This window comes from Corythoichthys intestinalis, chromosome 5 (genome assembly GCF_030265065.1).
Source record: "Corythoichthys intestinalis isolate RoL2023-P3 chromosome 5, ASM3026506v1, whole genome shotgun sequence".
NCBI classification, from domain to species: domain Eukaryota; kingdom Metazoa; phylum Chordata; class Actinopteri; order Syngnathiformes; family Syngnathidae; genus Corythoichthys; species Corythoichthys intestinalis.
In genome coordinates this window covers 13,441,723-13,457,259 of record NC_080399.1, presented here as the reverse complement: position 1 = coordinate 13,457,259, position 15,537 = coordinate 13,441,723, and the positions used below count along the sequence as shown (strand labels likewise).

Here is a 15,537-nt window from a genome sequence, read left to right as displayed (position 1 = left end):
AAATATGTATTTTCAACCCCCCCAAAAAAATCGCTTCAATCAAAAGAAAATGTTTGAATGCAAAAATACATTTGAAACTCAAAAAAGTAAAAAAAAAAAAAATGCATGTGAAAGCTATTTTTCTTTGATGTTTTTTGTTTTATTTTGATTGAAGCAACTTTTTTGATTGAAGTAATGTTGATTTATGTTTGGCCCACATTTAGGCTAGGACATCGTCTTTATTATTGAGTCAAAAAATAAGTTGCTTCAAAAAACACATATTTTCAAAAAGAAAAATCACTTCAATCAAAAAAAAAAAAAAAAAAAATTTCAATCATGGAAAAAGTTTTTCAATGCGAAAAAATATTAGAGATTGAAAAATTTGCATTTGAACACTTAATTTTTAATTGAAAAAGTTTTCTTTGATTGAAGCAATCCTTTTTGTTCTCCGGGCCGTATTATGGTTAGGACATTTGTGTCTACTAAATCATTTAATCCCCCCAAAAATTGCTTCAATCCAAAAAAATATTTTCAATCAAAGAAAAAATCATTAGAAAAAATAAAAAATAGGGGAGGGCTTTTTTTTTTTTTTTTTTTTTTTTTTAAATTATTGAAAATTATATGCAAAGCAAATGACTGTCTAAGTTGCTAGTCACATGATCTGTTCGAAAAATAATTTTGACCCATTATAAAAATATATTTTTTTGTTCCTTTCATTCATTTTTGTTGCAGTTTTATTGCTTTACAACTTATATATATATATATATATATGTAGGAAAGTCAACTATATGCAATGAAACTTTTCGGCCACCTGGGGGAGCCTTGACCCCCCCTTAAAATCCGCTTTTGCCTCCGCTGCGACTTCAATATTTTTTTCCTCTTCATTGCGAATTTATGGCTGGCTGCGACTTAGTCCAAAAAATACGGTATATTAGTTTTTGTTATTTACTGTTTTTTCTCCTATTTGTTCATGAAAAATACACAATTAAAAAATAAACATTTAAATTTTTAAAAAAAACTTTTTTTCTCTTTTTGAATTTATTTAAAAAAATGAATACATGAATAAATTAAATAAATAGGTAAATTGAAGTATTAACTTATTAAGAGGCTCAAATTTGAATTTGGACAGTTTTGAGAACAATGTCTTTTCAATAAATTTATATTCAAAAGGTTTCTTTTTGTGCAAAATATTTTAAAAAAGATACTTTTTTATTTTAAATGAAAAAAGAAATTATTAAGAGATTATTTGGAACATTTTTAGGACAAGGTCTCAACGTCTCATCAATTGTGAAAATAGTTGTCGGGTCATTTGATTGTTCATTAATCAATTTATTGTGGAAGCCCTAGTGGTCCTCCGAAGAAATCCTGATACAATACAGGCCCACGACAAAGATGAGTTTTACTCCCCTGACTTCGACTGACCGTGTTTTTCCTGGCAGTTCATCGGCGCTTGGCTTCTTCACGGGGGCGGGCCGAGTGGCGGCCATCACAGGGAATGTGGCCTTCGGCAACTTGGTGGACTTGGACTGCGCCGTGCCCGTCCTGTTGGTGTCGGCCATGCTGCTTACCGCTGGTGTTGCGGCGCTTTTTTTGCCGCGCAGCAAACAGACCGAGCTCACCTGAGCTTTACTTCACAGGACTCTCTCTTTCAAGTGAGCACAATCAGCCTTGGTTAAAATATAAAGAAATTAAGTCATAATTAGAGATGTCGATCGGGTCCGATCACGTCATTTTCAAAGTATCGTAATCGGCAAAAAAATATGGAACATGCCTTTTTTTAATATATATATTTTTTAATTAAATCGTTTTCTAATTGTATTTAACGTTACAGACAAAATGTCTTACACTCATCCAGAGTAGTTTTGGCTTAAAGTAGGGCTATCAAATTTATTGCGTTAATGGCGGTAATATTCACGCATTGTTGCGTTCAATCTATAAAAACGCCGTTTTACCTATCGTTAGCGCTAAAAGGCAGCGTATAATGAGTAAAGATAATTTTCACAGCCTTTGGAGCCAATTTCAATATGGCTAAAGCCTTACAATACCTCTCTCAGAAAATAATAATGTGGGAGGCAATGTGGGGAAGAAAGGTAGTAGTTGATGATTTTCTTAACACCTTATGTTCTTTCCCAACGCAGAGAAGATATATCAATTGGTGCCCCTACGCACGGTTATGGTTGCACTTCTTATCATGCATTTGGGCAGAAGTTAAATGGCTGCAGTATCATTTACTGAAAGCTCAACAAATACACTCGATGGCAATATTTAGTCACAATATACAAAGTCACATTTATCCTTTAAGAATTACACGTCTTTCTATCCGTGGATCCCTCTCACAGAAAGAATGTTAATAATGTAAATGCCATCTTGAGGATTTATTGTCATAATAAACAAATACAGTACTTATGTACTGTATGTTGAATGCATATATTCGTCCGGGTTTTATTCATTTTTTTCTTAATGCATTGCCAAAATGTATATGATGGGGAAACATTATCGGGAATGATTGGAATTGAATCGTGAGCAAAAAAAAAAAGCAATCGGATCGGGAAATATCGGGATCGGCAGATACTCAAACTAAAACGATCGGGATCGGATCGGGAGCAACAACCCTAGTCATAATCATATTCATATTGACAAGCCTGACAATTTTGTTTTCCCCTGTAAAATATATATGGCGGAAAACACTCAGGTGACTTGAAGTTCCGCTCTGAGAACCCCTAATTTGGCCAAATTACAAAATTGTCCTATATGCATGTGTGATACATCATTGTAAAGCTTAAAATTTCAAGTTTCTGGGGTAAGAAAAAATTTGAACAGGAGGGCAATTAGGAAAAAAAAAAACATTTTTTAAACCCCTAAACCCTAACTCGAGGTGAGAGCAAAAGAGAGCCTAATTAGACACCATGGTTTTAACGAGTTATTATCGTGTACTTACCTTGTTTCAATCCAAAAACTCTGTAGCATGTATCACCAAGTTTCAAAACACAGCTGTGAATGGCCACAGCTGGAATTTTGGGGGATTTTATGGGTGAAACATGGTAATATAATAAGGGAATGCAGAAATCGCAGACATCAAGGAGTGGTCGAGGTTTTCTTTTTCAAATATTTACTGTTTTAAAACTTTTTTTTTTTTTCAATTTTTCTTTGTTTGGATCGATTATTTATTATCAATAATATCGGGGAAAATACGACTATAACAAAAAAAATACCATTAAGCGATAGTTATGAGGTAGATATCCGTGACCTATTTAGGGATAGTATTTTTTGTGACGTAATTTGTTTAAAAGTTTAAAATGTACGAGTAAATAATTTTATAGTCATTTCTTTTTTTAACTAAATATTAGACATCCATTAATGATTCTAAGCTAAAAAATGATAGACATTTCGAACGATACTTATCTTTTTATTGCTGGGTTGAAACAAAAGCAGTTGCGCGGTGTCTGTAAACGGGTGTCTCCAGGGTAATACCGACAAATTAAAAATAGTTCTGGGGCTGAATGCGCCATGAAATTGCTATGGCAGCATATAGACATATTGTTCTATCAAACACAACAGTTCTTATGGCTTAAAACAGCTGTTTATTTTAAAGAGGAGTGTAAGAAGAAACTGCTTTTTCAGCCTTGTCTGTGTTTTCAGCCATATATATTTTGTACTCATATTTTTAAAATACTGTATATTTTTTAAATAAATCAGAAAAATTAAAGTACCGTTTTCCCCAGTGCTTTATAAGCCCGGTGGGCCGCCAGGATTTCTTGCCCAACTCCCCCACTCTCTTTAGTGATACATTTGAAAGTGCAATTTCAAAATGTACAATTGTATTTTTTTTAAATATTGTGGGCCACTGGTGGGCTTCTCTATCACCAGTTACGTTTTCTATATGCTATAAATATACAGTGATCCCTCGTTTTTTGCGGCTTTAAGCATGTTACTGTCCCACTGAATTATTTTTAAACATGAAAAAAGTTATTATTAAATGTTTCATTGATTGAGTCCACTCAAATCCGCTCAAGGTGCTTACTTACACACAATGAGTTGCCACAGCAGCGGTTTAACAAGTTAAACGATGATTGACGCATACGGTGCTTTGAAGCTTCGGCATTCAGGCGTCTGTGGCAAGATCAAAAATTAAACGTCTGTCAATCGTTTACTTCAGTATGCAACTCCAATGCATTGCCTGACCAAGAAGGAGTAGCAGGAGGGAGAGTGAGACTACGTGATCGGCTCATCTGTATTTATTTAATTGAAAAAAAAATCTGCGATGGACTCTGGGCGCGAAGTAGCGAGGAATCACTGTATAATCAATGTTCATTGAAAATAAAAAAAAGCATTTTATGTGTATTTTTTTATTATTTGTCTAATAAATAATCTTCCAACAGTCAAGCAGCACGCACAATATATAAATTAAAAAAACACATAATTTGCAATTATCTGCTTTGGTAAAATATATTTTACATTCACCAACAGCAAAGACAAAAAACAGCATCAAAGACAGGTTGTGAAATGTGGAAGGCAGGAGAGTAACATTTGGATGTAAACAATTTTGATCATGGATTCTATTAAATCTATTCCAACATGTTTGATTTGTTGGGTATGATGCTTTAAAATAGGTCTAAATTTTAATAAAAATAATTTGAAAAACCTCTGAACTGTGTCATGCTGGATATTTTGGTGTAATGGTAGAATTTAATAGGGATGGTAAAAACTGCCAGAATGTTTTTTTTTTCATGACTAATATGGATTAAATGTATAAGACAAAATTAAGTTAAAAAAAAAAAAGGTCACAATTTTCACTAATTTAACTTACTACACTCGTATTTAGATTTTTGTTTTCAATTATATGAAATAAAAAATGCTACTGCGTGAGAGCCATCAGGACATCCTTGACCAACATGGTCCCGATCACCATTTTGTCGCAATTGAGCGTCAACTGGGCGGCGCCGTCCTCCTTGGTGATTACGGTGACCAGCACCAGGCTGCCGCCGCTCACGGTCCGGCCCGCGAACCTGTGTGCGGGATCAGGAAGTGGAGGAGAAGAAAGAGGAAGCGCAGGACTGGAGTCAAAGCGGAACAGAAGTGAACGCCAAAGGCGGCAGAGTCGAGGGAGTTAAGGCCGTTATTTAGGGAGCGCTCACAAAAAACAAACAAACATTGAAATATGTGAACATTTTGTCAAAAGTAGGCATGTGCTGGTTTAAGATTCTCACGGTATGATAACCTTAAGCCAAAATATCACGGTTTTACGGTATCACGGTATTGCAATGATAGCTCTAATACTACCGTAATTTCCGGACTACAAGCCGCTACTTTTTTCTCTCATTTTGGGTCCTGCGGCGTGTGCAATGATGCGGCCAATTTGTGTAGTTTTCTGACGGCCGTCAGGGGCGCTCTAGCATGGAATGTGGGAGTGAGACACATGGAATACATGTGTCGAGGAAGACGCTAGTTTGCACTACTACCGGTAGTTTAACTTTGTGGGTTGTGCATGAATAGAGGTGGCGGACCCTCGTCTTTGTGCATGAGTAGAATTGGCAGACCTGCGTCATTGAAAATGCTAGAAGAAATTAAATTGGCCATCCGAGTTGTATGGGACACTTTGATGACGAGCGGCGAGAGATCGTTTTGCATGCGAAGAGCAGCTTTTGTACAAGTTTGCCGGGGGAGCCTGGCAGCGTGAAGTACTGTGAAAGAGTCCGCCATCACCAACGGGCTTTGAGGGGCCAGTCTGCTGCGAGGAGGACGGCACAGGCTGGGAGTGAATATGCCTCATTATGGGAGACATTGAAGGCGACGCGAAGGAGAGACTGAGTAGGTGCGTGCGTGGCGAAGTGCATCTGAGCGTCTTCATATCCGACACTGAGGGTGAAGACTTTCATCGTTTGAATGCACAGGAGGAAGATGAAGATTGCTAACAAAGACTTTTATGTTTTTATTAACCAGCACAATTAGTGCTGCACTGCCATGCTGATGCTATGCAACTTCCGTGCCGCTGCTATATAACCGCCGTGTTTGCCGGCGCTGTTTGGAACGAAAAGTTAAGGTGTGTTATTAAACGTTTGAAAACTGTATTTCTTTGTCAATGTCTCTTGTTACTAAGTGGGCACAGGCGGCTTATAGGCAGGAGAGGCTTATGTATGTACAAAATGATTTTTCCTTTAAAAATGTACTGGGTGAGGCTTGTAATCAGGGGCGCCCAATAGTCCAGAAATTACAGTAGTTACTTTGAGATTTCTGGGTTAAAAAAAAAAAGCAAATTTTTTCCATTGAACAGGAGCCTAAACCCACAGCCCCCCGGCTCAACATTATTACCATCAGAACAAAAATAATTATTTTCCATAAAAAGAACGTGTGTTACTCGGATAATGTTTATATTATACCATAGACTTCCTAACCTATTGACATGACACGGGAGAGGGGGCCGATTCATACGGGGCCTATTTTCAAAACCAAAGCTGCTATCGACCTAAAACCAAAACAGGCACCTACCTTAGCCATGTATGAGTCTGCATGAGCAGCGGCATCAAAAAATTCAGTCGTTCCCTTATAAAATCGCTATTAATTTTTTTTTTTTTTTAATATAAGTACAACACAACTTAAAATTTTACGCTGGATCAGTACTTCTCAAATAGTGGGGCGAGCCCCCCCAGAGCTCCCATTTTCAGCATGTGCGCAGTATTTTTGAACCAAAGAAGAGCACACAGCAAAAAGCACTGGAGATATGAAAAGATAAGACGAGGAAATATGACGAGGCGTATTTAGCAATTGGCTTTGAGTTTTAGTACAGCGGGAGAGGAGGAAAGACCAGTCTGTTTACTTTGTCTAAAAATGTTCACAGCTGACAGCAAGATCTTTTTTTTTTTTCAGCGAAAACGTGAAAACAATATTGCCAACAATCGTCCCGCTTTGTCAGTGTTACATCAGGAAAACTAGCGAGCACTGTTAGCATCATATAAATGTGGCGTACCAAGTTGCTCAGTGCAAAATAACCCCACACCATAGCAAAGGAGCTGATACCGCCTGCAGCAGAAATAAAAACCATCCCTCTGTCCAATGACACTGTCGTTTTTGCTCTATTAATTTTTGTTTTTTCGGTCTAATTGTTTGGCATATCGTCTTCATGAGTTAATGTTGCTAATCAATTTGAACTTATTTATTTTTTTTACACTTTATTGTAAGTTGTTTATATTACTTTTTTTTTTAATATTGGTAAATGGTGTTATACTGATATAGCGCTTTTCCACCTTTCAAGGCGCTCAAAGCACTTTACACTATCTCGCCATCTACCTACTGGTGACGCAGCACCAGGAGCAATGTGGGGTTCAGTATCTTGCTCAAGGACACTAAGACGAGTTCATCAGGGCGAAGAATCGAACCCACAACTTCTGTGTTGAGGGACAACTACTCTACCACTGAGCCACGCTACCCCATTAATTAATATAATATTAAAAAGGACACAATGTTATGCAGAGGTGTACTTATAATAATAAGAATTCTGTAGACGGGGGGCACAACGTTTACGTTTTCCTGGGGGGGGGGCGTAACAGAAAATAATTGAGAAGCACTGCACTAGATGCACAAAAATCACCAAATGCAGAGATGATCACCTGTATTTTCAGGATCAATAGCAATATTTACCATGTTTTTTACCAAAATGGCAACTTTTTTTTACCATTTACAACAAAGTTTTCAACAGCAAATAAATCACTCATTTAACATCAGAAACTTAATACTTGAGGAAAACATGCATATAAATACATAAATAGATTATTAATAAATTCTATATACAATCACAACTTATTATAGAATAGAATAGCCCTTTATTATCATTATACACTACAGTATATACTATTAGCGAATGAGGCTAGCGGCCGTCTGACGTAAACAGACAAACTTCTTCATAGATATGGACGTAAAACAGTCTCAATTCTTGGTTAAAACCAAAGAAACCGTGCAGTTAGCGTTTATTTTACGTACTGTATATTGTCGAAGTACAATGCTACTCTGTTAGTGAATGAGGCTAGCGGCTGCCTGACGTAAACAGAGCTCTTCTGGTGAAAATTCTTGTGAATAAATGCTTAAATCCCTGAATTCTTCATATATATAAAACAGTCTCAAGTTCCCTTTGTGAAACACGTGTCAGATGCTGCTTGGTATGTTTTGCTTTCTTTTCTTGGCTAGATATGCCATGTTGCCAAGGTCTGTGCTGAGTGATCATCACACACTAAACTAACTTGAAGCGTTAGCATAGCATCAGCATTAGCATTTAACGCGGCGACTTGAGCATCTTCTTAAACTCTTGGAAAACATTTTATATACAGTTTGTGGCGTCCAGGTGAGTTTTAATTGCGAAAAATATGCTGTTTTCCTGCTGAGCGTGTATTATCACCATGGAAAAGGTACTTGTATACAACAAAGATTTGCTTGTATGTCAATGTTCATTTGAAATTGTTGGAAACCTTTATTTATACTTTCAGTATAAAGTTTATAGATGAAAACATTTGGAGAATTATTGACTAAAACGAGACGAAATTTGAGTTTTTCATGACTAAATCTAGACGAAGACAAACACATTATTACACATACCGTAAATTTCGGACTATTAGCCGCTACTTTTTTCCTTCACTTTGAATCCTGCGGCTTATAGTCCAATGCGGCTTATTTGTTGATTTTTTTGGGTTAATAGGTAACACTTTATATGACAGCGCCATCATAAGCGCTGTGACATGACACTATCATGGGCATTACTGAATGCTTATGACGGATGTCATTAGGTGTCATGTGGCAAATTATGTCACTAACTCCGTTTATGTCCAGTTCGGATCTTTTACATCCATTCAAAAGTGAACTAATTTGCCAGATAACACTAAATTCCATCCGTTATAGGCATTCACTATTGCTTATGACAGTGTTATGTCATACTTATGATTGTCTAATGACAGTCTTATGGCGCCACTGTCAAATAAAGTGTTACCAAATACCATAACTAGTAATTAATGAAACAACTGGAACAGTAACTGAAGAAATAATTAGCACAGAACATGATTTTTGATTGTTATTTACATCTGTAGCGCTGCAATGCCTGCTAGGAGGCATGTTGGACAACAACAGTGTTGACAGCAGGTGGCAGCAGAGGTTGATTGTCTCTCCCAAGGGAGCAGTGATGGCCAAATGAAGCTTCCTGAAGCAATGACGCTTCAAAGGTTCATGGTGGTTCATTTGGTCATATGCTGCCGCTGTCAAATGAAGTGTTACCGGATGAAAACTTTTGGTGTAAATATCTCATAATACAGTGACGACAGATGCGGCTTATGGTCCAGTGCTGCTTATCTATGAACAAATGCGGTTTTCGTCTCAAATTTGGTGGGTGGCGGCTTATAGTCAGGTGTGCCTTATAGTGCGAAAATTACGGTAAATTAGTCAAATATGACTAATTAGCATTTTCGTCCAAAAGACTAAGACGAAAATGAAAATGGCGGCTAGTAATTAATAAACACATATAAAATAGGGCTTTAATCCCCTTTATTCAATAATTTAGGTGTTATTTTGTCGTTGTTCTTTGCTTACCTGCACTCCTTGTCGGAGCCACAGGGCACCCTGCTAAGATTGGCGGCCCCCGTCACCCTCTGAACAATGGCGTGCTCGTTGCGACACTTTGCGTCCAGCGTCAGTTTCTCTGTGATCTCGTTCATGCCCATCAGTTGCCCTGTTTTGTTTGGGAAGCGAGCACTGCATCAGCTTTGAAGGAAACCACAAGTGACGTGCTCTGCTAGATAGACCTTTTCATCATGTTGCCCAACAACTGACCAGGTCAGTGACTTGAATGATGACAACAATTGGAAGTATGAGTGACATCGTGGTAAAAAGGTCTATTGAATAATACAATTCTATGCAGGTGAGGACATATTTAGGAAGGAAGGGTTGGTAAGTGACACAGAAAGTGGCTGATGTCATTTTCTTTAAGTTGGTGCTGGAAGCAGCAGATGGGCATTAGGTGATGAGCACCCTAAAATGTTTATTTCACCCCCGCATCAGAAAGCAGTCGGTTTCTGGCCAAGCTAATTTGTAAAGAAGTAACTTTTGTCGAGTGTCATTAAACGCAACATTTTGGAGGGATCTCCACAGTCATTTGTCAGTTCTATTTCTGTACATTGTTAATGTGATTGCCAAGTATCCTTATATTTCGAGAAGTTAATTATAATTATATGTGTTTCTTTAGTTTTCACAGTGTATTTTTTGGATCCATAACAAGATGAATCCAAAAAATAATAAGTTGAGGAAACTACTTTTGCCTGTAGTACATGAGGGAGTTACAGTGAAAATCTAATTTGCTTAGATTGACACCTCATTTTCTTTATAATTAACATAGAAAACAACTACAGTGGTATGAAAAAGTATCTGAACCTTTTGGAATTTCTCACATTTTTGCATAAAATCACCATCAAATATGATCTGATCTTTGTCAAAATCACACAGATGAAAAAACAGTGCTTTAACTAAAACCACCCAAACATTTATAGGTTTTCATATTTTAATAAGGGTGATATGCAAACAACGACAGAAAGGGGAAAATAAGCAAGTGATCCATCACATTTAATATTTTGTGCCCCCCCCCCCCTCCAGAATGTGTATTTTGTTCTTCTGAAACCATTCTGAAGTTGATTTACTTCTGTGTTTTGGATCATTGTCTTGTTGCAGCATCCATCCTCTTTTTAGCTTCAACTGTCTGACAGATGGCCTCAGGTTTTCCTGCAAAACATTCCGATAAACCTTTGAACTCATTCTTCCATTAATGATTGCATGTTTTCCAGGCCCTGGGGCAGCAAAGCAGTCCCAAATGCTCCCTCCACCGTGCTTCACGGTGGGGATGAGGTGTTGATGTTGGTGAGCTGTTCCATTTTTCCTCCACATAGGACGTTGTGTGTTACTCCCAAGCAATTCAACTTTGGTTTCATCAGTCCACAAAATATTTTGCCAAAACTTCTGTGGAGTGTCCAAGTGCCTTTTTGCGAACATTGAATGAGCAACAATGTTTTTTTAGACAGCAGTGGCTTCCTCCGTGGAGTTCTCCCATGAACACCATTCTTGGCCATAGTTTTACATATAGTTGATGTGTCCACAGATATATTGGACTGTGCCCGTGATTTCTGTAAGTCTTTAGCAGACACTCTAGGGTTCTTTTTTCCCTCTCTGAGTATTCTGCGCTGAACTCTTGGCATCATCTTTGGTGGACGGCCACTACTTGGGAGAGAAGCAACAGCCTCAAACTCTCTCCATTTGTAGACAACTTCTCTGACTGTTGATTGATGAACATCTAGACTTTTTAAGAAATGGTTTTGTATCCTTTCAAAGCTTTATACAAATCAACAATCCTTGATCGCAGGTCGTCAGACAGCTCTTTTGACCGAGCTATGATGCACATCAGACAATGCTTCCCATCAAGACAATTCTTACCAGGTGTCTGTTTTATAGTGGGCAGGGCAGCTTTAAACCACTCATCAGTGATTGGGCACACAACTGACTAAAAATGTTTGGTAAGAATTGGTTTCAGTTGCTCTTTAAGTCTCCTTAGGCAGAGTGTTCACTTAATTATTCCCCCCCCCCCCCCATTCTGTCACTGTTATCCTATTTAAAATATGAAAACCTATAAAGGTTTGGGTGGTTTTAATTAAAGCAGACGCTGTATTTTCATCCGTGTGATTTTGACAAAGATCAGCTCACATTTGATGGTGATTTTATGCAGAAATGTGAGAAATTCCAAAAGGCTCAGATAGTTTTTTATACCACTGTAACAAGAGTTAGATGCGTATACATCCCTAGAATACAGCTACCATATTTCATTCAAATCTGTCCATGCATAACAGATGAGTATCAATTTTAAGTGTCCCCGCCAAAACCAACCACAAGAACTAAGTGAGTTTTTCAGACCTCCCTCCAGGCGGTCTAAAAACAAAAAAAACTTTTCCACGTTTATACATGGCAAGACAAACCAACTTTCTTCTGTTGCAGGGGTGAAGATAAGTGCAATAGGATGGGTAAAGCGTCATGTGTCAACTGTTAAGTAGGTGAATTTAGGGGAAAGGTTTTTTATTGGGGTGTGGAGGGGTTTGATAACACGGAAGGCAACTTACCTAGACGCTGTGAAAGCGTCTCTTTTAAGGACAGCAAAGAGCATGTTTATCAACATGTTAGTGACCGTGATATTTTACGATGGAAGCTCTATAATACTAACAAGGTGCTCATCCTACTTTCCTGACTAATGAAATGGAATGGATCGAGTCAAATTCCTTTGTTGAGGATCCACTGCATCTTTCAACACTGAATAGCACCGATGTTATTCATCACTCACCTTGCTCTTTTTTAAACTCGTTTTCTGTCATAAAAACGGGTTTCATTAACTCTCCAACAGGCGGCTGGATGGATACAAAGAACTTCCTGCTGTGAGTGCTGTGGAAACAAACAGAGGTCATTCAGCCACATTGGTAATTTACAGATTGAATGTGTATGGAAGAAAATAGAATGCTTGTAGAATCATGACTCTTAACACTTTATAGAGCAAGTGAATTGACTATTTTGGTAAATATTAATCAGGATTTGTATATGGCGGAAAACACAGACAAGACTGAAAAGCAGTTTCTGCTCTTGCACTCCTCTTTAAAAGAAACTGCTGTATTTTAGGCCAAAACAACTGTTGTGTTTGATAGAACAATATGTTTATATGCTGCCATAGCAGATTCATGGAAAACTAAGCCTCCGAACTATTTTTAATTTGTCCGTTTTACCCTGAAAACCCCCGTATACAGACGTCGCGCAACCGCTTTTGTTTCAACCTAGCCATAAAAAGAAGGTAAGTAATTATATTTATTATTCAAAATGTCTGTCATTTTTAGTTTAGAATCATTAATTGATTTCTAATATTTAGTTAAAAAACCTAGCCATAAAAAGAAGGTAAGTAATTGTATTTATTATTCAAAATGTCTGTCATTTTTAGTTTATAATCATTAATTGATTTCTTATATTTAGTTAAAAAAAAAAAAAAATTCAAGATTTTAATCACAATACACAATTCATAAATTTAAGTAAAAATTAGGCGGAAAATGGAGGACAAGACACACGGAAAAAAAAAAAAAACTACTGGAGACTAAATGGCTGATGAGAGCCGGCGTCGTGAAGTCGAAATCACCTAAGTTGGGTACGTCGTAACCCAGGGACTACCTGTATTGTCTAGCACAAAATGCCCACCCCCTTCAATTAAAACCGTTTTGCACCACCTTTCGCCTCGCCCGTGATTTCCCTGCATTTGGTTCCACACCGCCTGCCCGTCCGAGAAATGTGACAAATAATAATGAGAGTCGTCCTCGAGATCGTACACATATTTCGACCGTATTGTCAAGCCAGTTCACTGATGCGCACATGACGCTCATATTTTTCTATCATTTCCTTGGTAAGCGTCACCAACTGCACTAACCTTCTTGTGACCCAAGTTCATTTCCAAGAAAATCCGCTGTGCGTCCGTCTTGCGGGAAAAAAATGAAATTCCGTCGCAGTCATCAATCGTCGTATGACGTGTCAAATTTTGTGTCTGATTTCGAAAGGATCGTATGTTGAAGTGACACTGTATTTCCAAAAACATCTTTCTTTAATGTGTATTGAAATATTATGGCCAATACTTGAATAATTGAAGTGCAAATCCTACATTGTGCACTTTAGGTTTTTAATTTAAAACAATAATGTTTACTATTACCTAGGGCTGTCAAATTTATCGCGTTAACGGGCGGTAATTTTTTAAGTTAATCACGTTAAAATATTTAACGCAATTAACGCATGCGTGGAACGACCCATTCACGCATTGCCGCATATAGACTACAAAAGCGCTGTTCTGCATATATACAAATCTAAAAGGCAGCGTCAAGTGAGTAGAGTAGATACAAGCATTCATTGGTGCCGTGCTTTTAATTGGTAAAAGTTTTGACATTTCTTCCACAACAACTACACCTATTGTAGGAAATGAGGCGAGAAGACTGACAGGAGTTTCTTATTTTTAACACTCCGTATTGCTCACAATGCAGAGAAGATATTTGTTTGTTGTTCGCTTCCTGTTGAGCCGGTGTTCGCAGGTCGCATGTCGCGGGCTGACTACAAGGACTAAAGGACTACAAGGACTAAAAACCAAAAAACTTAATACAAGGAGGTTGCATCAGGCTCAAGGAGAAAGTTTCGACTTTAAGAAAGGCACTTTCGAAGTTAGGAAAGGCACGAACGACGACAGGGCGAACTGGAGGACTCGATCGCCGCGCTTCGTGTTCGTTCCCACGATCACGACGCTAGCTGCTAGCGAGGTCACGCTTGGCTGCGCCGCAGCTGGAGAATTGTCGACTCTGGGTACATACACGCCAGTATGCCACCCAAGAGAGGCCCAACACCGGCTTCGGAGGAGGTCGACGATATAAGATATACCATTTGCAGCCACCACACACAGTCATGGTAGCACCACTTCCCATCATGCATTTGGGCCGAACAGTTACAGTGCCCTCCATAATTATTGGCACCCCTGGTTAAGATGTGTTTTTTAGCTTCTAATATTTTTTTTAAAAAAATTAAAATAATATGGGACCTTAATGGAAAAAAAGAGAAATATCCAACCTTCAATACAAGTGCATTTATTCAGTGGGGAAAAAAATCCCACATAGAGAAATAATTATTTGACATAAAATAATGTGTGTCACAATTATTAGCACCCCTGGTGTTAATACTTTGTACAACCCCCTTTTGCCAACAAAACAAGGTCTGGGGACTGAGATGGCCATGGGAGAAGCTTGATTTTATGTCTGGTGAACCATTTCTGTGTAGATTTGGCCATATGTTTAGGGTCATTGTCTTGCTGAAAGACCCAGTGACGACCCATCTTCAGCTTTCGGGCAGAGGGCAACAGATTTTGATTTAAAATGTCCTAGTATTTCAAAGTATTCATGATGCCATGCACCCTAACAAGGTTCCCAGGGCCTTAGCAAGCGAAACAGCCCCACAGCATCACTGACCCACCCCCATACTTCACAGTGGGTATGAGGTGCTTTTCAGCATGCGTATCTTTCGTGGCACGCCAGACCCACTTAGTGTTTGTTGCCAAAAAGCTCAATCTTGGTCTCATCTGACCAAAGCACACGGTCCCAGGCTTCAACTAGGTCGCTACAGTATCATTTACTGAAAGCTCAATAAATACACTAGATGGCAATATTTAGTCACAATATACAAACTCACATTTATCCTGTAAGAATTACAAGTCTTTCTATCCGTGGATCCCTTTCACAGAAAGAATGTTAATAATGTTAATGCAATCTTGTGGATTTGTTGTTGGAATAAACAAATACAATACTTATGTACAGTATGCTGAATGTATATATCCATCTTGTCTTATCTTTACATTCCAACAATAATTTACAGAAAAATATGGCATATTTTAGAGATGGTTTGAATTGCGATTAATTACGATTAATTCATTTTTAAGCTGTGATTAACTCGATTAAAAATTTTAATCGTTTGACAGCCCTACTATTAACTCAC

The 15,537-nt window shown here is 38.0% G+C and overlaps 2 protein-coding genes across 13 annotated transcripts in view; one reads left to right on the top strand and one right to left on the bottom strand.

The window, feature by feature from the left end:
- Nucleotides 1-6,566, top strand: part of sv2 (synaptic vesicle glycoprotein 2) — a 28,483-nt gene extending 21,917 nt beyond the window's left edge. The window contains exon 13 of one of the 2 annotated variants that reach the window (XM_057835857.1): nt 1,419-6,566. In XM_057835857.1, coding sequence (XP_057691840.1) covers nt 1,419-1,602 — 184 coding nt within the window. In that variant the 3' untranslated portion in view covers nt 1,603-6,566. The remainder of the gene's footprint in view (nt 1-1,418) is intronic. The other variant, XM_057835858.1, reaches the window with a different exon arrangement.
- LOC130915781 (AP-3 complex subunit beta-2) overlaps nt 1,001-15,537 on the bottom strand; it is a 71,790-nt gene continuing 57,253 nt past the window's right edge. For 2 of the 11 annotated variants that reach the window (XM_057835853.1, XM_057835854.1), the window contains exons 24-26: nt 12,326-12,423; nt 9,544-9,682; nt 1,024-4,985 (exon numbers count right to left, since the gene is read on the bottom strand). In XM_057835853.1, coding sequence (XP_057691836.1) covers nt 4,835-4,985; nt 9,544-9,682; nt 12,326-12,423 — 388 coding nt within the window. In that variant the 3' untranslated portion in view covers nt 1,024-4,834. Of the gene's footprint in view, nt 5,034-9,543; nt 9,683-12,107; nt 12,129-12,325; nt 12,424-15,537 lie in introns of all 11 variants that reach the window. The other 9 variants (XM_057835843.1, XM_057835844.1, XM_057835845.1 and 6 more) reach the window with 9 other exon arrangements.